The 24,084-nt window shown below is 39.4% G+C and overlaps 1 protein-coding gene and 2 long non-coding RNA genes across 3 annotated transcripts; all 3 read right to left on the bottom strand.

Annotated features, from left to right (window-relative positions):
• Positions 1–3,842: 3,842 nt before the first annotated feature.
• LOC127952207 (CD9 antigen) lies at positions 3,843–17,463 on the bottom strand. Its single transcript, XM_052550621.1, has 9 exons — positions 17,304–17,463; positions 16,927–17,005; positions 9,222–9,324; positions 6,739–6,836; positions 6,386–6,460; positions 6,189–6,290; positions 6,019–6,108; positions 5,846–5,929; positions 3,843–4,518 (listed from the first exon to the last, which is right to left on the bottom strand). Exons 2-9 carry the CDS (start codon positions 16,987–16,989, stop codon positions 4,405–4,407), a joined length of 729 nt encoding a protein of 242 aa, XP_052406581.1. The 5' UTR covers positions 16,990–17,005; positions 17,304–17,463; the 3' UTR covers positions 3,843–4,404.
• Positions 17,464–18,361: 898 nt separating this feature from the next.
• On the bottom strand, positions 18,362–20,669 carry LOC127952254 (uncharacterized). Its single transcript, XR_008152882.1, has 2 exons — positions 20,582–20,669; positions 18,362–19,575 (listed from the first exon to the last, which is right to left on the bottom strand). It is a non-coding gene; the product is annotated as an uncharacterized LOC127952254 (long non-coding RNA).
• Positions 20,670–22,648: 1,979 nt separating this feature from the next.
• LOC127952235 (uncharacterized) lies at positions 22,649–23,625 on the bottom strand. The gene is made up of 2 exons (XR_008152861.1): positions 23,440–23,625; positions 22,649–23,331 (listed from the first exon to the last, which is right to left on the bottom strand). It is a non-coding gene; the product is annotated as an uncharacterized LOC127952235 (long non-coding RNA).
• Between the last annotated feature and the right edge of the window lie 459 nt (positions 23,626–24,084).

The following is a 24,084-nucleotide window of genomic DNA, read 5'->3' as shown; positions in this document are numbered from 1 at the left end:
ACAACCTTTCTGATCAGCGGCCTGTAACACAGACAACTTAGGAGCAGATGCAGCCAACTCTGCATCTACATCAAGCTGCTCCCTTCTCCTCCTCAGTTGCTGTTCCTGCTCCTCAAGGGCATGTCTTTCCTTCAAAGCTGCAGCTCTAGCCACAAGTGTCAAGTGTAACTTGTAAGGAAAGATTGCAATGAAATAGCACACCTAGGTTCCTAACTGATGACGAAGAATTGACAGAGCAGCCATGAAGTCTTAGCCAGTGTTTTAGGTTATTACAAGCAGAGTTTTTAGATCCTATAATTAACAACTCTGTTATTCAGAATTTAGCAGTAAGAAATTACTCGTCATCCAGTTTTTTATATTGACTATGCATTCCATTAGTTTTTCAAATTGTTGTGTTTCACCAGGCCGCGAAGAAATATAGAGCTGAGTATCATCAGCATAACAGTGAAAGCTAACACCATGTTTCCTGAAGATATCTCCCAAGGGTAACGTATAAATCGTGAAGAGTAGCGGCCCTAGTACTGAGCCTTGAGGTACTCCATACTGCACTTGTGATCAATATGATAGAGCTTCAGTCACTGCTACGAACTGATGTCGGTCATATAAGTACAATTTAAACCATGCTAATGCACTTCCACTGATGCCAACAAAGTGTTCAAGTCTATGCAAAAGAATGCTGTGGTCAATTGTGTCAAAGGCAGCACTAAGATCCAATAAAACTAATAGAGAGATACACCCACGATCAGATGATAAGAGCAGGTCATTTGTAACTCTAAGGAGAGCAGTCTCAGTACTGTGATACAGTCTAAATCCTGACTGGAAATCCTCACATATACCATTTTTCTCTAAGAAGGAATATAATTGTGAGGAGACCACCTTTTCTAGTATTTTGGACAGAAAAGGGAGATTCGAGATTGGTCTATAATTAACTAGTTCTTTGGGGTCAAGTTGTGGTTTTTTTATGAGAGTCTTAATAACAGCCAGTTTGAAGGTTTTGGGGACATATCCTAAAGACAATGAGGAATTAATAAAAGTCAAGAGAGGATCTATGACTTCTGGAAGCACCTCTTTTAGGAGCTTAGATGGTAAAGGGTCTAACATACATGTTGTTGGTTTAGATGATTTAACAAGTTTATACAATTCTTCCTCTCTATAGTAGAAAATGAGTGGAACTGTTCCTCGGGGGGTCTATAGTGCACTGTCTGGTGTGATACTGTAGCTGACGGCTGAATGGTTACAATTTTATCTCCAATATTATCGATTTTCGAATTAAAGTAGTTCATAAAGTCATTACTGCTGTGGTGTTGGGAAATGTCATCACTTGTTGAGGCTTTATTTTTCGTTAATTTAGCCACTGTATTGGATAAATACCTGGGGTTATGTTTGTTTTCTTCTAAATGAGAAGAGAAGTAATCGGATCTAGCAGTTTTTAATGCTTTTCTGTAGGATATGTTACTTTCCCGCCAAGCAATACGAAATACCTCTAGTTTTGTTTTCCTCCAGCTGCGCTCCATTTTTCGGGCTGCTCTCTTTGGGGTGCGAGTATGCTCATTATACCATGGTGTCAAACTGGTTTCCTTAACCTTCCTTAAGTGTAAAGGAGCAACTGTATTTAAAGTGCTAGAAAAGAGAGAGTCCATAGTTTCTGTTACATCATCAAGTTGTTTTGAGATTTTGGATATGCTAAGGAATTTGGATACATCAGGAGGATTACTTACACAGCAGTCTTTTGTGGTAGAAGTGATGGTTCTACTATACTTGTAACAAGAAGTATCAACATCAATTCCATGTGACAGTATTAAATCTAGAGTATGATTTCAACAATGAGTAGGTCCTTAGACGTGTTGTCTAACCCCAATAGAGTTCAGAATGTCTATAAATGCTTTTTCATTATCAACTCGGATGTAAAATCACCAAACTTGTTAATAAAGTCTGTATGGTGTGCTGGTGGCCTGTATACAGTAGCCAGTACAAACATAACAGGGGATTTATCATTAACATTTGTTTCTCTGGATAATGTTATATGAAGCACCATTACTTCAAACGAGTTATACTTGAAGTCTGCCCTCTGAGAAATCCTGAAAACGTTATAAATTGAAGCAACTCCTCCCCCTTTGCCTTTTAGACGCGGCTCATGTTTATAACAGTAATCTTGGGGGGTGGACTCATTTAAAATAATGTAATCATCAGGTTTTAGCCAGGTTTCTGTCAAACAAAGCACATCTAGATTATGATCAGTGATCATATATTATTTACAAAAAGTGTTTTCGTAGAAATGGATCTGATATTCAATAAGCCAAGCTTTATCATTTGTTTATCCATATTGCAATTATTTTTTATTTGTTGAACCTCAATTAAATTGTTAGCCTTAACTTGGTTTGGACGTTTTTTGTATTTTCTAGTTCGGGGAACAGACACAGTCTCTATAGTGTGATATCTAGGTGAAAAAGTCTCTATGTGCTGAGAATTAACTGACCAGAGGAGGGGAGGGTACCAGAGCATATTAATCACCTTTCACCTTTATTTATATAGTGCTTTAAACAAAATACATTGCGCCAAAGCACTGAACAACATTCATTTGGAAAACAGTGTCTCAATAATACAAAATGATAGTTAAAGGCAGTTCATCATTGAATTCAGTTATGTCATCTCTGTTCAGTTGAAATAGTGTCTGTTTTAATTTGCAATCAAGTCAATGATATCGCTGTAGATGAAGTGACCCCAACTAAGCAAGCCAGAGGCGACATCGTGCTTGCAAGTTCACACACCTCTTTAATGTTATTTTTAGTGATCTCCGACTGGCGAAGTCGAACATCATTAGCGCCGGCATGAATAACAATCTTACTGTATTTACGTTTAGCATTAGCCAGCACTTTTAAATTTGCCAAGATGTCAGGCGCTCTGGCTCCCGGTAAACATTTGACTATGGTGGCTGGTGTCTCTATATTCACGTTCCGTACAATAGAATCACCAATAACTAGAGCACTTTCATCAGGTTTCTCAGTGGGTGCATCACTGAGTGGGGAGAACCTGTTTAATGTTTTGATTGGAACAGAAGAGCGGTGTTTTGACCCACGACTACGCTGCCTCACCGTCACCCAGTTGCCCTGCTGCAGGGGCTCTGCTGGAACCGGACAATGTACAGGAATCCCTGAGCTAGACGCATCCAAAGCCGTATCTAGAGCCCTAACACTCTTACTGTCCTCAATTAAAGTTTGGATGCGTGTCTCTAATTCTGAAATCTTCTCTGTCAGCCTAACTATTTCCCTGAATTTATCACATGTGAATCCCTCATCAGCGACAGAGATAGATAAACTGTACATGTGGCAAGAGGTGCAAATAACAATACCAGGAGAAGCCATTACTCACCGAGCTTGATGAAATATTCTTACTGCGGTTGTTTGATGAACTTGAAAAACTGGAGCGAGAGAGAGGAGAGGAGAAAAGAAAATAGCGGTAGGTTCGAATGAAAACACTAATGACAAGCTAACGAGTGCTAATGCAATGCAGGTGTACTGCACTCACGGATATAAAATAACAAAATTAATCTGATAAGATTGATCGATAATATCAGAAATATGGTGTGAATTAAGTAATATTTTATCACTTTAAAAAACAACTTTAAAAACACTTTAATTTGATTCAGTCCTGGGTTTGCTGATTACTCCTGCTTTATTTTCCATTCACACACACATCGTCATATATATTTAACAAGGCTCCGTTTGAAAATGGCACTGTAATACATGCTTGTTCAGTGATAGTGTCACATATATTCACGTATCGATGACTGATCACTGATCACACATCACGCCTGCCCTCTGATGAAACACACTGCACTGTGATGGCTTTGGGAAACTTTAATGTCTCAGTAAAAAACAAACAAGAAACATTCAGATTTTAATTGTACAGCAAGACAATTAAATATCAAGACGACATGGTAACAGACAGTGTGTTATAGCGTAACACTGTCGTGCAGAATTCAAAACTGAAGAAATTACTTCAATCCACAACATTATTGCAATAAAACCAAAAGTCTAGACATGCCATATGTTGAGTTTAAACATGTTCATGAGTGATTCATGCTGACAGATGAAATGAAGCTTTACAAACTACAGCAAATCAGTTTTCCATTTCTGTCAAATTTATTCGCTGAATTCTGCATCCTGTTTGTGGCCTTAGATTAGACTGAAGAAATTAGTTGGGATTTAAAGGCATTCAGTTGAGTTCTAGATAATGCACAAACACACATTCAGGTGTGATTCCCTTGACCTTTGACTGACAAAGGCATCCAAGCCTCCATCCGATGGATGACAGAGAGAGACAGAGAAAGAGAGAGACAAAGAGAGAGAGAGAGAGAGAGACAGAAAGAGACTGAGACAGAGAGAGAGAGAGAGAGAGAGAGGGTTATATCATCCTGGCGGCTGACGGTGGGGAGGTGAGGAGCACATATGCAGGAGGTGAAGCATGAGACACTGAGACATGTCTTTGGAGGACACAGCTGCACACCAGCGCCAGTGTCTGAGGACAAACACACACAAACGGTCAGGACACAGGACACACACACAGTCGCACAGGACACAGGACACACACACAGTCGGTCAGGACACAGGACACACACACAGTCGCACAGGACACACAAACAGTCGGTCAGGACACAGGACACACACAGACGGTCAGGACACACAAACAGTCGGTCAGGACACAGGACACACAAACAGTCTGTTAGGACACACACACAGACGGTCAGGACACAGGACACACACACAGACGGCCAGGACACGGGACACAAACACACACAGTCGGTCAGGACACACACACACAGTTGGTCAGGACACAGGACACACACACAGACGGTCAGGACACAGGACACACACAGTCGGTCAGGACACACAAACAGTCGGTCAGGACACAGGACACACACACACAGTCGGTCAGGACACAGGACACACACACAGTCGCACAGGACACACAAACAGTCGGTCAGGACACAGGACACACACAGACGGTCAGGACACACAAACAGTCGGTCAGGACACAGGACACACAAACAGTCTGTTAGGACACACACACAGACGGTCAGGACACAGGACACACACACAGACGGCCAGGACACGGGACACAAACACACACAGTCGGTCAGGACACACACACACAGTTGGTCAGGACACAGGACACACACACAGACGGTCAGGACACAGGACACACACAGTCGGTCAGGACACACAAACAGTCGGTCAGGACACAGGACACACACACACAGTCGGTCAGGACACAGGACACACACACAGTCGGTCAGGACACAGGACACACACACAGATGTTCAGGACACACACACACAGACGGCCAGGACACAGGACACACACACACAGACGGTCAGGACACACACACAGATGGTCAGGACGCAGGACACACACACAGTCGGTCAGGACACACAAACAGTCGGTCAGGACACAGGACACACACACAGACGGCCAGGACACAGGACACACACACAGACGGTCAGGACACAGGACACACACACACACAGATGGTCAGGACACACACACAGACGGTCAGGACACAGGACACACACACACAGTCGGTCAGGACACACAAACAGTCGGTCAGGACACAGGACACACACACACGGTCGGTCAGGACACAGGACACACACACAGTCGGTCAGGACACAGGACACACACACAGATGTTCAGGACACACACACACAGATGGCCAGGACACAGGACACACACACACAGACAGTCAGGACACACACACAGATGGTCAGGACACAGGACACACACACAGTCGGTCAGGACACAGGACACACACACACACAGATGGTCAGGACACACAACGGACTCACCATGATTCCTGCCGTCCCCAGAAACCCTCCCAACACCAGCGGAGCGTTTGAGTTGAAGACGTCCTTGATCACGATGGGACAGCTCTACACACACACACACACGGATGAGAGCCTGCACTCTTCACACAATACACAGCCAGAAATCAGAGCAAGACAAACAGGAAGTGACTCACAGAATACGTGAACTGCTCCAGGAAGCTGGCTTTTGGACAGGTGTCTCGCACAAACATCTCAATCGATCCACCGACTCCGCAGCAGTCGAACTGAAACACACACACATCCCTGTCAGACCACATGTTCGAGTGTGTGTGTGAGTGTGTGAGAGAGAGTGTGTGTATCTTACAGCGTTGTTGAATAATTCGAGGGTGACAGCTTGAGCGGGGCTCCTGGTGTTGAGAAACTGAGCGTAGATTGTGGCATAGAAGTTCACCAACTCACCTGACACCTGCAATTCAACACACACACCTTAAAATCAGCTCTGTTATACAGACACCTGTGTGTATGTGTGTGTGTGTGTGTGTGTGTGTGTGTGTGGTTTACCCGGTCACTCCACATGAAGGCCATCACACCAGCTGCAATTTCAATGATGATCAGAACGGTCAGCAGGCCAGAAAACTGAAGGACAGAAAAACAGAAATGTTTATTTAGCACATTAACCTAGTTTATCTCCTTGAGAAATAACTCTCTATTCTAATAGAAAGATATGCACGAGGGAAAGAGCCATGACTTTCCCAGCTTCTCTAGACAGGTGCATGTGGATCTGACCAGAGACATTAGATGAGGGCTGTGAGGTATTGAGGAGGTGCTCTGAACCTGAAGGTGTGTAACAGCTTTGCTTCAGTGTGTGATTCTGTGAGTGAGTGTGAGGTGTTTGCAGTGATGATGTTCCTCACCACACCAAGAGCTGCTTTGCTGTTGTTGCAGGCACCACAGTCACCGATGATGGCCACCAGCAGCATCAGGACCCCGGTGACCACCAGCACCATCACTCCTGCAGATTAAACACACACAGAGTCATGGACCCATATCACACATTCAACCAGAAGAGAAGGCTTGAGTATGGCGTTAGTCCTCGTGACAGCAAGAAGATCTGGAGAAACATGTGACTGCATCACCGATCACTCTTGAGAAACTTACAGAAGGACAAATATACAAACTCTTTCAGACTCGTGCTGCCTGTTTTTAGATTAATACAATTAATCCGTTACTAGAATAGGTCTATTAGATGTCTTCAAGATGTTTATGGTTTTCTTGATCTGGAAGCATCTACTGTGTGCAAAAATCTGACAGACGACTATAAAATGTCATTTTTACATACATTCTAAATCATAAACATCTTAAAGTCATCTTGGAGATGTTTATTTGACATCTGAAAGGAAACATCCAGTAGACGTGTTGCAGATGTAATGCAGATGTCAAACTGATGTCTCTGAGATGTATGTATGCCATCAGGGTTAGAATGTATGTAAAACTGCAATCTGAAAGACATTTATACACCCCAGATGCTTTCCAGATAAAGAGATCATTAACAGATGTCTTGCAGATCTGGGTAGGTAAGATACACTGAAGAAAATTATAAACACAACACTTTTGTTTTTGCCCCCATTTTTCATGAGCTGCACTCAAAGATCTAAGACTTTTTCTATGTACACAAAAGACCTATTTCTCTCAAATATTGTTCACATTGTTCACAATCTGTCTAAATCTGTGTTTGTCAGCACTTCTCCTTTGCAGAAATAATCCATCCACCTCACAGGTTTGGTATATCAAGATGTTGATTAGACAGCATGATTATTGCACAGGTGTGCCTTAGGCTGGACACAATAAAATACCACTCTCAAATATGCAGTTTTATCACACAGCACAATGCCACAGTTGTCGCAAGTTTTGAGGGAGCATGTAATTGGCATGTTGACTGCAGCAATGTCCACCAGAACTGTTGCCCATGAATTGAATGTTCATTTCTCTACCGTAAGCCGTCTCCAAAGTCGTTTCAGAGAACTTGGCCTCACATCCACATACTACATGTAACTACACCAGCCCAGGACGTCCACATCCAGCATCCACGCCCGGACAGCTGATACAACAATCAGTTTAGGGAACCAAAGAATTTCTGCACAAACTGTCAGAAACCGCACAACCCCATGTTGCAAGGATCAGTACACAATTCCTGGAAGCTGAAAACATCCCAGTTCTTGCATAGCCAGCATACTCACCAGACATGTCAACCATTGAATACATTTGGGATGCTCTGGATTGGTGTATAATAATAATAATAATAATTCCTTACATTTATATAGCACTTTTCTAGGCACTCAAAATGTATCTCCTCATCCACCACCAGTGTGAAGCATCCACCTGGATGATGCGACGGCAGCCATATAACACGAACGCCTACAACACACCAGCTTACTGATGGAGAGGAGACAGAGTGATGAAGCCAATCAGCAGATATGGGGATTGTTAGGAGGCCGTGATGGTCGGAGGCCAATGGGTGAATATGGCATCCTGGGATTTTTAATGACCACAGAGAGTCAGGAGCTCGGTTTAACGTCTCATCCGAAGGACGGTGTTTGTTGACAGTATAGTGTCCCCATCACTACACTGGGGCGCTAGGACCCACACAGACCACAGGGTGAGCGCCCCCTGCTGGCCTCACTAGCACCTCTTCCAGCAGCAACCTAGTTTTCCCAACAGGTCTCCCAATTAGGTAGTGACCAGCTCAACCCTGCTTAGCTTCAGTGGGGAACCGATCTTGGGCTCCAGGGTGATATGGCAGCCAGCATACAACAGCGTGTTCCTGTTCCTGCCAATATCCAGCAACTTCACACAGCCATTGAAGAGGAGTGGACCAACATCCCACAGGTCACAATCAACAACCTGATGAACTCCATGTGAAGGAGATGTGTTGCACTGCGTGAGGCAAATGGTGCTCACACCAGATACTGACTGGTTTATGGATCCCCCAATACAGTAAAACTGCACATTTTAGAGTGTACTTTTATTATCAAGATTCAAGATTTTTTTCGTCACATACAAAATTATATATAGCATATATAACCAGCAGTGAAATGTGGCCAGCCTAAGGCACACCTGTGCAATAATCCTGCTGTCTAATCAGCATCTTGATATGTCACACCTGTGAGGTGGATGGATTATCTCAGCAAAGAAGAAGTGCTCACTAACACAGATTTAGACAGATTTGTGAATAATATTTGAGTTTGTGTTTTTGATTTATTATTTTTACTCTTTGTACTGCAGTCATTGTTCATTTTCTAAATGTATTTTTTAATGCATGTAACATCAATACATGCAATGTAGAAAATATAAAAAGTGCTAGTCTGCCAGTGAGAGTGTATTAAAAGTCAGAACGCACCAATTTTGAACTCAGGGGTGCTCAGATCGATGTTGAAGAACCCTCGGGTCTCTGCTCCGAACCGGAGCCACATTCCTAGAGCCACCAGACCGAACCCCACCAGCTGCAAGACATGGAGACACCACAGTCCTCAGACACACACACACACTAAACAACTGCTGTGCCTCTACTGCGCTGAAGTCACCCGTCACTATGGAGGTAAATCAATAGCTTAACTTTGATCTGAATGTGAGAACTTTTCATATTAACATTTGTATTTCTAAGTTGAAATGTACACTCACAGCTCTGATGCTGAATCTTTCAATTTGCACACACAGACAATGATCAAAACAATTGGAAGTTGTAGATTAATAGTTACAAATGTGTATAATGACATTCACACAAAGAAAATGACCCACAAATGTTTTCATTCTGCACAATGTCAAGTCTAGTGTTGTCAAAAGACCCGGTACTTCGGTACCAAGCCGGTAGTAAAAAAATGTAAATGTGACAGTACCAGGTTTCTTTAAGTACTGGTAGTACCGAGGTCCCGTTCAAAACCGTTCTTGAAGCATACAGCGATATGATTACCGCAAAGCAGCAGACTCATACGGATTCTCAAAATCCAGTCATGAAAATGAAACTTACATTTTAATATGGACAGTCATGGAACGTGTCAAAGTTAGCATAAATTAATCAAATCAAATCCCCATATGGACTAGGGATGTGCAACAGTGATCGAGTACTCGAGTACTCGAGTATTCGACCGCGACAGCGATGTTCGATCACGTAAACGATGATCGAAATTTTTTTTTTTTTTTGATTGGTTATGGCAGCACGTTGGGCGGCGCCCTGATCTCTGATTGGTTGGCTTCCCACTTGATGCCTCAAAAGATGTAAGAAGACAGATAATCATGGCCTCAAAGTCACGTACAGCTGGCTTCCCTTTGAGAAGAACTATAAAATTAAAGTAAGCTGTGTAGCGTCAAGCTGTCACACAAATCTACAACAAATACAATGCGCTATCATCTAAAATGTGTACATAAAATATCTGGCGATAACAGAGCAGCAACTCAGAGGAGCATTGAATCACTTGCCGTAAGACCTAAATGCAACGCAGGCAGAACCGAGAAGACGACAAAGCTATTCGCTGAAATGGTGGTGAAAGATTTGCTGCACATTAGTTTCAGGGACAGAGAAGGTTTACTTGTTCAGTGGTGCCTGGCTGTTCCTGCAACATCTGTTCCAGCGGAGCGAATTAAATGTGAACAGGCTGAGCACTCTCGTCTCATCTGAGCACGTAGACCCATAGACAGTAAAAGAAATGGACACAGCGACCCCATTGGAACTCAATTGAGACAATTGAAGCCCATTTTTAGCGTTTTTTAGCACTTCCGTTTCTGACGCGCAGACTCAAACTGAGCTTGATGACGTCAGCAACCTGTCTGACAGATGTAAATCTTCTAGTAGCTGTGCGTGCAAACTGCCATCGTTAATCTTGCAGAGACGGCGAGCTTGAGCGGGGAGTTCTTTGGCGTGAGTGAGCAGGAGTAAGTATTCTGATTAATTATTTTGTATAGTATTTTAAAATGTAACGCCAGTACGCCATATTAAGTTAATTGCCTGCGAGCTTCTCCACCTGTCTGTACGGTAATGCGACAGAGAGTCGAGTGGTTATGACGCAATCGTTAGCCTATTTTTTACAAAAACTGTTTCTACGGGGCCATAATGTAACATAGAAGGTAATGGAGCCCTTTATACATTGTCGTGTATCTTTAGAAATAAATAATGGACAAACGAAGTCTTTAAACGCCTCAGATGTAAAGTTATTCGCTGTCAAAGTGAGGCCAAAATGAATGGGAGTCAATGGGAATGCTAACGCAAGTGAAGTTCTGCTACAAGATGGCGGCACACAGCCGACTTCAACTTCCGGTCGACTTCCTTGCCGCCTGCGTAGACCGCCTTATGTTTTTGAATAGACATTTGAATGTTTTCACCGGTCGTGGTTTTTAAAATAATTATTATTTCAGTTTTGAGCTTTAGCCATAGTTAAAATATCTAGGCTATTTGGTCTCTGTTTTATACCTTATAATAGTTGTTTGGTTAAACTTTGTGAACTTTTTTCTTTATCTTTTAAAAACTACATTTCACCGCTGGATCAAAATATGCTGCTAAAGTTATACTGGAAGACAATATTTTGTTAAAAAAAATGCAGTTGAATAAAGTAGCTAAAAAAGAAAAAGTATCTTTGTGTGTTCATTTTTAAATCAAATAATGAAATGGTCTTTATAAAATAAAAATGCACTGATATATTTGTAGCCTAATTACATTAAACATATTCGTACAGATGACAAAATCAAAAATATTTGTTTGTCATTTTTATCTATAGCCTATTTTATATCGTATTCAATTATTTAGCAATAATCAGTGATTTCCATGCTGTTAAATAATATTTTGGTTGATCAGAATGTGCAAATTGAATACAAAATATTAGAATACATAAAAAAATAACAATAGTGTGAATTTATTGTACTTTCGTGTTTGTAAAGCGCAATCGGAGTTACACTTTTGGTCAAGTTCACATCTGCATCGGCAAATTTTTTTCAGATAAAAGTTGAGAGAACTAGTGTCTGTTTAATTAACATGAACAATTATGCTGAAATCGCTGCATATCAGCGATTCGTTTCATGCTCATATAAGCAATGCCCGATAATGATATTGCTCTTAAATGTTTTCTTTTTCTATTATTATTGTTATTATTTTATTATTGATGTTATATTAATTCAGCCGAGCTTTTTCCCCGTCATATTTGTGGGCATAATGCAATTCATATGTCTTCGAAAACGCGCAGGTGGTTTATGGAAAATAAAACTTAATTACAACTATTACACTTAATAACGTAGATGAAAATATAGCACAAATCTGCCATACATTTATAATGATAACTTTATATGAATCTATATTAAAATCTGTCCTTGCCCATCTTTCAGCACGCATCAGCGGGAGCTCTCTCTCTCTCTCTCTCTCTCTCTCTCTCTCTCTCTCTGTGTCTCTCTCTCTGTCTCTCTCTCTATCTAACGCATAACTTAGCAGCATATTGTGCTGATACAAGTTGTAATGTTACGTCTGATATGTATCTCAGTTATCTGATTTATCATAGGATGTGTCATAGAATTTGCTTCCGTTTATTGGTATAATCACCTCATGCAGATATTTCTTACTCCTTTATTAATAACATTGCTTCATCATAATCATAATCTAACCTGTCCTAATCATGAGTTCATGTTTTCATAAACAGATTTTCATGTCAGATTTGTATTTTCATTTGTATTTTTTCATTTTCATAACAATCTTCAGATTTTTTCATTATGTACATTATGGCCATGCCCCGCCCCCCGCATAAGCCCCACCCCCGATTTATCGATTAATCGTTTTTGAAACCTATCTATGATCGAAATGAGAAATTTCCCAAAATGCCCATCCCTAATATGGACCAGTATCTGTAAATGTTAAGCCGCAAAAGTTGTTTGAAATATGAATGAATGGCAGAGACGTGCGGGTTTGTTTACTACATAGACTGAAGCGCTTGACCCTTACGAAAAATAACCATGGTTTTATTATAGTAAAACTGTAGTAACCCATGGTTGTTTGGCGTGTTGACTACCATTTGTATAACCACAGATTTACTACAAATAACATGGTTAAATTATTGTTAATTTAGATAAACCATGGTTAATTTTCATAAGGGGACGCTTGCAATAATTTCAGCATCTGGGCTTCAGAGTTCCCTCTCCATCAAGCGATCTGAACCTTTCAGTTCATCTCAAATTACGCACAGCGCACCTGTATTTGATGCTCTGTAAACTCTTTGTGAAGGCGCACGACTCACCATCGCTTTACTGATAGCGCTGTTTCTCACACATGCAAAGAGAGAGAGCGCGAGAGTCTTACCACGCTGAATCCATGCACTATATGTAAACTATTCTTTGTTGTCTTCTCCTGTCAAAATAATGGATTTCATTTAGAAGTATTCATATTCATTTTCGAACAAGCAGAAGATACGCCGGTTTCTCCGGTAGTGGGCGGAGCTAATGCGCAAATGCTCTAGTACCGTTCGACCGAACCCAGACAACGTGATTAATATTCATGAACCCAGCAGCTCATCAATTCACAGTGCATTTTATATACATTAGTATGATAGTAGAATTAGTAGTAGTATTATCTTTTAATAATAATTAATATGATCTATTACTTTTTTTTTTTACAGAAACCCTCAATGACCAAAAATATCTTAAGCATCACCACCAGTCTTAAGTTCAGTTAAAATGACAATAGCATTCATTAGGCCTAAAAATAAATTTTTACATTAAGGCAATGTGCTAGAAATATTACTATTATTTAGTAAAATGTATGTGATACTGATACTACTGTTGAAATACGTATAAAACTTTTTTTCTAAAGAAATAAATAACAATATTATTCAGAGAGAAGCCTATTTATTTTGGTTTGAATATTTTAGTTTAAAAGTAGACATTTCAAGCTTTCTGTAATATTTTGCCTATATTTATTTTTAAACCCACCGACTAAAAGATTAAGACACTAACTGACCCAAAAAGTGGGTATAACTGCAGACCGGAGATCTCCAGAATGGGGCGTAAACTACAAAATTGGGAAGAACCTTCAAAATTGGGCGGGGTCTCCTTTCGCAAAAACTTGCGGGGTCACTTCATCTACAGCGATATCATTGACTTGATTGCAAATAAATGCAAAAGGTGACTTGACTTGACTTTAACCATTGGCTGTGGCTTCAACCAATTGTTACTGACTTACATTTCAAAATAAAACTTTATAAATTAAACATTGTTTCTAGTTCATCTAAAATAAAATAATCGATGTAAATGTTCTCCGTGAGAGCAGAGGCCGGAGCTTGTGGCAGTGGTGTTTAGACCCAAGTCTGATGAAGACAGGAATCACTCAGGAGCGTCCCAGCGGAGGGAAAGACTTTACTCTATCGCTTTATTCCAAGCAGCATTCACTGAGAGAGGGTAGAGATGCTGGGTGTTAATAAAACTCTGTCATTGCGTCAGTGAGTCTCATGATGTATAATCTTATTACCTGTTCATCTCCTGAACTGCAACTTTACCACACGATTCAGCAGCAATCCTGCTACTCAGTCAGTCTCACTGGTGAAGGTGTGGGGTAGCTTTAGCGTTTCTTGTTGTATAGTTTAGGAAACACTTTAACTGACACAACCAATCAAAACTTCAGAATCAGCTGTGGGCGGAGTTTGTGCATGCGTGTCATGTGCCTGTCTCTCAATGGGAGGAAGCCACGCCCTATTTTGGAGCTCCCACCCCGTTTTGGAGATCTCCAGGCTGCAGTTATACCCTTCTCAAAATATCACCCAGAGTTTCTACAGCTTTTTTCTTAGCTATTTCAGAATCTGGAACAATGATTGGGGCCTACTTACTGCAGTCGGTAGAGCGATATGAACGCAGGCACCTGCTCATTTTGGATCAACCCGCGCATCACTGGTGAGAGAGCAGAGCTGGAGGCGGGGCTTTGGTGCGAATGAATACATTTTATTGGTCGATGTTCGACCAATGAACAATGCCAGCCTTCGAATTTGACATGTATCAGTTACTTGTAAAACACTGCAAACTATTTTAACTGAATATCCTTAGCTTTTACAGGAAAGTGTAGTGTTTTAAGACACTAGATTAATCTTGTCATTCAGGTGTTATCTGTTAGACAAATAATGCAACATCTTTTATATTTATTCAGAGTAAACTCGCTGTACCAGAGCATGCTTTGATCTCACCGCCACAAGATCGCGTGGTTCATGGAGCAACCAATATTACTAAACAAATCACGCTGTCAATATGTTTGAATGGGGTTATTCGGGACATAAAGCAGTTTCACTATATTTGCAGTGATTTCTAGTAATTATTAACATAACGTGTATTGATTGCGTTGACTATGCTTTACAAATAACATTTTATTCTGGGGAATGAAACTATTTTGTTCTCATACTCCTTGGCAGTCAAATGTGACCAAACACCTTAAATGTTTTAAAAAAAAACAAAAAACAAAAAAAAAAAACAATAATAATAATAATAAATAACTATTACTTTCTAGCTAAATCCTGTTAAGTTAATTTGAAGAGATTATGGTAGAGGCAAATTTGAGTAATTTGGTGGCCAGAAAGATAATGTTCATATGTAATGCCATTGTTTAACCACTAGATGGCGTTATTGATGTTTAATAAATACATGTTTTCAGCTCTACTCTAGTTGCTCTAAATCAGGCACGTGCAGGGGCACCTGCTATTTTGCCCCTTGGTGTCCAAAGTGCCCTTTTTTCAAAGCAGTTTCTTCTAATTGTTTTGTAATAACATGCCCTTTTGTGAATGCCCCATGCACAATCTAAATAGTAGTAAAATTTATTAATAATAATTTAGCCGTAAATAAAATGACCAACATGATGACCTCTCGCCTGACCATGACCTCATCCGAGCAGGACGATTCCTCACACCTAATTGTTAGAGGATATTTTCAACACCGTGGCAGCTGGTAAGTGGTGTTTCATTCTCAGCAAAGTGATTTTGATGTGTATTTACTCATTATTATTTTACAAGAACGATGTGATGTGAGAACATGCAGATATGTTGTTTATATTGCTGTGTGTAGCCTGTAGTGTAGAGTAACACTAGCTGTTTGAGGGAGAAAAGTTTCACTGGTCTTTTTTATGTTATTTAACTATTATTATATTACAGTACTTATTTATTTTTTAACACGTAGAGTGCCTTAAAAATAATTATCACAACACTGGTAAGGCTTATTCAAATTTTCTCACTAGAGTCTAGTTGTTGTTGTTTTTTTTGTTTTTTTTTTTGCAATTAAAGTGTTCATTACTGACAAGTAAATTAGGAATTTAACCCAGTATGGAAGTTTAAATTATTTTTACAAAACATAAAATTAATGAGAACAACAGAGTATGTCACAACTCTGGTACAGAGATGCAGTGGGATATACATATGAAAGTTGCATTATTTGTCTACCAGATAATACACGAATGGCAAAATGAATACAGTGTCTTAAAATCTTTTCAAAGCTAAGGATATTCAATGAAAATAGTTTGCAGTGTTTTACAAATAACTGATACATATGCATAAAACACAAATCATAGTCATGTAGAAAGACAGTGAATTAGTGAATATAGAATATTTAAAAAAACGATCGCAGTTACGTGCGAACTGAATTTGGTGACACTACATCGTGTTAATGTGAAGTTATTAACTTATTTGTCATAAAAAAAATAATAATACGCAAAATCAACTATTTTCCCAAATACGTGTGACAGTAAAACCAACAGGACTCGCGCAGTGATGTGTGAACTGAAGCTGGTGACAGAAGTGTTTTATTAGGAACACTTTTCACACGGTCCCTCGGATGTGTTTAGTACAGAGCGGAGGAAAACTCGTCTTCTACATCACTGCGACAGAAAAGAGGCCAAGATTGTGTAGTTAACACGGTTTGCTCGAGTTTTTATTGATCTGGAGAAGTCGAACCTGGAGGATCTTGCGAACTTTACTGCACATCGTGTAAATGCACAGAAACAGAGACTAATTTATTATTTCAGTATGCAAATGTGTCCATGACATTTATAGCACCCGTTCATCTTTAAGAAGAAGCGTGAATCCCAGTAAAAGTCCAGACATACTCACAGCGAACAGGATGTTGAACAGGATCAGGAAACACTTGCACATCTGCGCGCACCCGTTCATCATGAGCAAAGTGATTTCACTGCAAGAGCCAGGGGAATAATAATATAGAAAATAACAACTTTAATAGAATAACGACGATACTCTCGTGATGTTTAAGTCACTTCTGACGGACTCACGTTGACTTGATTGCAAATAAATGCACAGACACTATTTAAACTGAACAGAGATGACATCACTGAATTCAATGATGAACTGCCTTTAACTATCATTTTACATTATTGACACACTGTTTTCCTAATGAATGTTGTTCAGTTGCTTTGACGCAATGCATTTTGTTTAAAGCGCTATATAAATAAAGGTGACCTTACTTGACTCACCTGTTATTTACGGAATAAATGAGCTCAAAGCCTTGCGAAGTAACAGATCAGATGCGTGCTGCTGTCTGCGCTCGAATGCGCAGATCTTCTCGCGTACTCATGGCTGCACGGCCCCCGAGTGACGTCATCGGAGGGGCCAACGCGTTTCTCGCGCACTCATTGGTGTACTGCCCGCGAGTGACGTCAGCGGAGGGACCAACGCGTTTCTGGCGAAATGAAACCACTTCCGTCCGGTTTCTCTGGAAAACGAGATGGTCCTCACTGCAGAACACAAGATCCAGGGGGCGTGGCTGGATCCAGACCCGACTCCTCCCACCGTATGTAACGGTGATCACTCCCCGATCTCCAGCTAGTGCGTCTCTTGAGATCGGGGAGTGAGGTTTACCTGCACAGCACTACTCGCTGGCCTCCGTTACACGTCAGGCACGTGCACAGGTAGGGCTCAACCTGTGCAGAGCACATGCCCTTTTTGCCCTTACACTCCGAACCCAGCTAACACAGTTACGTTGTGACGACGTAACTGGACCAGACCATATTCGTTGCAGCGACGTCCCAAATAACGTTCCAGCGACGTGACTTTGTGATTCCCATATCCGTCGTGGCGACGTTATAGTGGAACGTCGCTGGAACGTGAGGAGTACGTCCCAGCGACCAAACTGGCACGTTATGAGAACGTTACTATAAAGTACCATATTGGTCGCAGCGACGTACCATATAACGTTCCAGTGACGTAACTTTGTGATTCCCATATCCGTCGTGGCGACGTTATAGTGGAACGTCGCTGGAACGTGATGAGTATGTCCTGACGACCAAACTGTCACGTTATGAGGACGTGACATTACAGGATCATATTGGTAATTCATATTTTCACCTCACCATTACCTTGAAATACATAAAGAACTAATAAACTCAATCCATCTCTGGGGCAAAAAATAAACCTTATGAAATCTAATTGTAATCTAATTATAGGGGATTCATAGTTAATACATTAATTACATACATGCAATGCAAACAAATACAAAAACATTCTAATATAAAATAGACAAAAACACGGTGCATTCATTCACAAATCAATATTTATTCAGCACTACTTTGTACAAATACGAAGCCAAAACATTTTGAACATCGCACCTGTTCTTTAACCATGCAAAATGTTACTAAGTTATGAGCACAGAAAACTAAACACATCAATTCATAGATTACACAATATAAACAATAGAAAATTTTTGTCTTAAAGATGGGGAGATGGTTAATGACGTTATTATTGAAAATTAAAAATAATTATCAGTAAACTTATTGATACAACATAATTTAGTGCAACAAAAAATACATGATAAATAGATATGAAACAATTCAGCAGATACTGCACAGAGATACTGCACAAAGTAAAACTGTGAGTGTCATATAGGAGGCTCCTGGTATAAATGTCTGATGGTGATGTGCTTTAATTACATGGCATGCAGGAAAACATTTAGGCTAATTCATGCGCACGATTTTCTATTTCATTCCCTCGATTTGCTAAAACGTGTACACTATTTATACATCAAGAGAACAAATTAGTAAATTGTGCATACGATTTAGCAAATCAATGAAATGTAAAAGTAATCGTGCATGTTTTAGTACATAGAGGGAACGAATTAGTAAATCATGGACATGATTTCTTTTTTTCTTCCATGTCATGATCAGGGCTCTGTGCTCACTATCAGAGGATAAACCTAAACAATATAACAATTACCAAAGAACCATAATTCTTGAGCTTCTCAGAAGAAAAACATTCATAAAGCGTAAAGATATGAAAAATGAACAATATAGAGATTTCTATCATCTCTCCTGTATTATTTGTTTTTAAGAAAATGAGCATATCGACTTTTCTCAGAAGAATCTGTGATCTGTGATTACTGACTGTGGAGATGACTCTTTCAGACAGAGTTAGGTGCTGGACAGCTGATAGAGAAGAGGAAGAGGGTGTTTCTTACCCCAGCAGCAGAAGACAGGCTCTTCTGAGGGAAGGACAGGAGGCTTGATGCAGTGTTGTGCTGTAGAACAAGGCTTCTTCTCAGCACCTGATCTTCTTCAGAAAATAGTTCCTCTAGTGTAGAGGCAGACACTCAGACTTCTTGCAAACTGGAATCTTTTAATAACATTTAGCATATTATTGTAGCCATGTTCATTGTTTTTATTATAACACATGGCAAGCTTATAGAAAATTGTTAAACGTGTTCTTCCTCCTCTTCTTCATCCTGGGCCTGCACTGTCAACATCCTTCTCTGAGCTGAAAGGGAGGATCATCTTGTTAATGTTGCTCATGTATGTTCACAACCAGTCAAAAATCTGGAATCTTTTCTTGATGGTTTTCAAGAGAAGTCTCTTCTACTCACCAAGGCTAAATTAATTTGATAAAAACATTTTTTTTAAAGTAATTGTAAAAAAAAAAAAAAAAAAAAAAAAAAAGAAAACAGAAAGAAAGAAATAACAGTTTTCATACTCTTTTTTGGATATACTTAAACATATTTATTGAAATAATTATGAGGCAAAGCTGAATTTTTCAGTAACTTTACTCCAGTCTTCAGTGTCACATGATCTTTTTCATATACTGATCGGGAAACATTGCTGATTATCACAAATCAGTGCTTTTACATGCACCTAATCACATTATTGGCGCTAAGATCAAAGTGTACATCTGCTCATGACGTACATGATGTAAATCACATCTGCAGTTAGCTTACTACGGTTGTTAGTTCCACTGAACTCTATTGGTAACGAAGGAACTTTTTGAACAAAGTTGGTTTTAGGGAAGCGCACCCCATATTAGAAATGATTGAATTTTTTCTTCATTATTATTTTATAAAACACAAAGTTCAAAACATTGAAAAAAAGGTAATCTTTTGTAAAATTACAAAAGTCTTCTCTACCACTGGTTTTCAATTTTATGCATTCTTGCTATTAGCCAACCACCCCCAAATAAAATAAATAAATAAAATAAATAATAAATAAATAAATGTAACCGTAGTGTAGACAAAAGTTTGGGCAGCACAACTGTTTTCAACACTGATAATAATCAGAAAAATTTATTGAGCAGTAAATCATCATATTAGAATGATTTCTGAAGATCATGTGACACTGTAGACTGGAGTAATTAATGCTGAAAATATAGCTGTGCATTATAGAAATAAATTAAACTTTTAAAATATATTTAAAACTTTTGACCAGTTGTGTACATTGCCACATTTAAATGAAAACTCAACTTGTAATAATGCACACATTCTCAAAGAACTTACATTCTGGTGATTACTTCCTTCCCTCACTGCTGTCAGATCCCTTCAGTCATTCCCAGACCTCCTTGTTTTTACTCTTTCCCTCAAATCTACAGAAACAAACATCATTTTACAGACAATTTGGATAAGTCACGAATTGCAATAGTTATATAACTATAATTACAATGCTAAATTATATATATATATATAATTACAAATATATATTGAATCGGCACACAAGTATCGGGATAGTATTGAATTGGCAGATTAGCATATCATCCCAGCCCTAGTTACTATAGTCAAAACAATGAAACTCTCTTCAAGAGCGCACAATAACTGATATTTAAAACTGTTAAAAGAAAAGGCTCAAAATATTGCACACATATAATACACAACAATATCTCTTCCTTTGGTGTTTTGAATATTTCTATGAGTAATGCTACACGCTGTGACTCTGTGTTGCTTCAAGTGCATCATTCTGCACTGGTTGTGTTTACGTGCTGCACGCTGTATAGGAGCCATACCCTTTGGTATTATAATACATTAGCACAATGAAAGATTCTTGTTCTGTCCCATCTACCACATGTTGCTGCCTTCATTACTGTGCTATAAATTTAAAAGAAATGTATTTTACACACACATACATTATACACACACACACACACACACACATATATATAGACGGTTTCAACGGCAACAACATAAACAAACGTTACTGCGCATGCGCGCTTTTGTGGACCTAACCTAACCGGTAGACTTCCAAATAGAATCAATAACAACAGCCAAGTCCCTCTGGAGTAGATATTTTTTGATAACAAACAAAATATGTTTGCTGCGTGGATCAGGCGGACTTAATGAAAATGCAAATTCATCCTTTGCCAGTAGGAGATGTTTTAAAGCATAGACATAAAGCGCCAGAAATAGAGGTTTCCCCAGTAACAGCTGTAAACGAAGCAGAGATACGCTCACACGCTGCTATCAGGCATATAACATGCAAGTCTTCCTTCAGAAATACAGCGATATAAAAACACCTGTGCCTCGTTTTGATATTTAAACATATAAATGTTAGGAATTATTAAACGTGCAGTACGTAACGTTACTCATGTTTATTCAACGAAGCCTTTTTGAAAATCGATCAGTTTTAAAATTGTGGCGAGTCTCCAAAAATAAATAAATGTATGGGAAACATCCCGCAACACAACCACCTGAGCCCAACTTAAGTCTACTCATCACCTTAACTTTAACTGCGTTTGTAGATGGCACCGCAGCCAGACCGATATACACAACACAGACCGGAAGTTAACTTAGGTCCAGGCGCGTGCATCCGATGAAACTGTCTAATATATATATATATATATATATATATATATATATATATATATATCAGTTTGAGACCAAAGGTTTTTTCTCATTCAAAGAGTTTTCTTTATTTTCATGACTATGATAATTGTAGATTCACACTGAAGGCATCAAAACTATGAATTAACACATGTGGATTTATATATGGAATTATATACATAACAAAAAAGTGTGAAACAACTGAAAATATGTCATATTCTTGGTTCTTCAAAGTAGCCACTTTTTGCTTTGATTACTGCTTTGCACACTCTTGGCTTTCTCTTGATGAGCTTCAAGAGGTAGTCACCTGAAATGGTCTTCCAACAGTCTTGAAGGAGTTCCCTGAGAGATGCTTAGCACTTGTTGGCCCTTTTGCCTTCTGTGTACGGTCCAGCTCACCCCTAAACCATCTGGATTGGGTTCAGGTCCGGTGACTGTGGAGGCCAGGTCATCTGGAGCAGCACCCCATCACTCTCCTTCTTGGTCAAATAGCCCTTGATGCCTTCAGTGTGAATCTACAATTTTCATAGTCATGAAAATAAAGAAAACTCTTTGAATGAGAAGGTGTGTCCAAACTTTTGGTCTTCACTGTAAAATATATATTTTACAGTTTTTTATATATATATAATATATATATATATATATATATACACACACACACACACACACACACACACACACACACACACACACTTTTGCACATCCTGTCATACCAGTGACTGGGTGTTACTGCAATAGACTTTGCAGCATTAAGGTTAACGATTAATCGATTATTTGTTCATTAATTTAAACGACGATCGATCATGGAAATGATTGAAAATTGACATCCTTACACAGAAGTATAGAAAATTCTACATTGATTTAAATTTTTTTTTGCAAAAAACGACACTGATATCGGATCAGAATTACTGTCTCTTCTCATAGTGACAGCCAATCACATTAGTTTTCTGGTATTGCATGCACTTGATTGGCTTGCGTCTGCACTTGGGTATTTGCATAAGATGTTCTGACTGGAGGACGGCTGCATTGGCGCTTGAGAAGTCTTCAACTTCTATTTAGAATTAATTTCTAGAATTAATTTCACCATCCTTGACGTCACTTCATTTAAAAGTAAACGAGAGGCGTTGACGCCCCGTGTGATGGGGCATTATATGTCTGGATACCGCTCCACAAATCTTTCAACCACGAGAAATGTAGTTCCAGCACGGCCTTACATCCAGGACAGCAGAATGGTCAGGATGACCTGAAACACATAACCAACTGAAATCAATTTAAAAGTATTTAGTCTTGCCTGAGTGATGCTGAAACAACCAGGTTTAGTTTTTCACCCAGGAGAAACTGCTTCCTGTGGAACAGTCTCCATGAAGAATGATCTCTTGATCCTGGATCCTTGCTGCCATCCACGCAGAGATGATTTGGAGGATATGTGGTTGTGTCTAAAGGGTAATGAATCAATGTTACAAGAATACTGATAGCAGCACTATTGATCCTGTACCTTATGTAAATGTTTTCAGTACTGAACAAGTCAGGAACCAAATTAGTACCAGTTCTTGAAACCCATCTCTACTTGTAATAGTTGTCTTGTTGCTGCTGCCCAGACTGTCTCTTCCCCTGATGATAAATATATGTGTTCATTTTAAAGCAATAAATAATACATTTAAATTACTAGGTGGTAACAAATATATTTCCTTATAAGGAACTCACTGAATCATCGACTCAACTGGTGGTTGTCAGGCCCTAAGAAAGTGAACAATTTGTTTACTTTTTGTGAAACGAAAGTATCAGATCAATTTGAGAATTAAACTAGCATTAAAAAGCATGCATGTGAAAAACTCCATTAACACCAATAATGAACATATGACAGAATTTACAAGCCTGCCACTTGAGGGAGAAAAGGGGAAATTATTAACCCCACATAACGTTACACTGAACATGATTTCGGCAGCCTCGGTCTAATTAACGTTAAACTTTATATTCAACGTTATATCGGTTTATATTCAAGTTCACAGCATGGATAGCATGAGCATCATCAAGCTCGAGCAGCAGGTATTCAAACAAACTAATTAACGTTACTACGGTTAAAAATTGAATAATTAGAAAGTTAATACTGTATAGTTTATAGTGATAAATTTCAAATAATTTAAAACAGGTAAGGTTATATTCGATTTTAACAGTTACCGTTACCTTAG

This window comes from Carassius gibelio, chromosome B3 (genome assembly GCF_023724105.1).
Source record: "Carassius gibelio isolate Cgi1373 ecotype wild population from Czech Republic chromosome B3, carGib1.2-hapl.c, whole genome shotgun sequence".
Taxonomy (NCBI): Eukaryota; Metazoa; Chordata; class Actinopteri; order Cypriniformes; family Cyprinidae; genus Carassius; species Carassius gibelio.
This window is presented reverse-complemented; position numbering and strand designations above follow the sequence as displayed.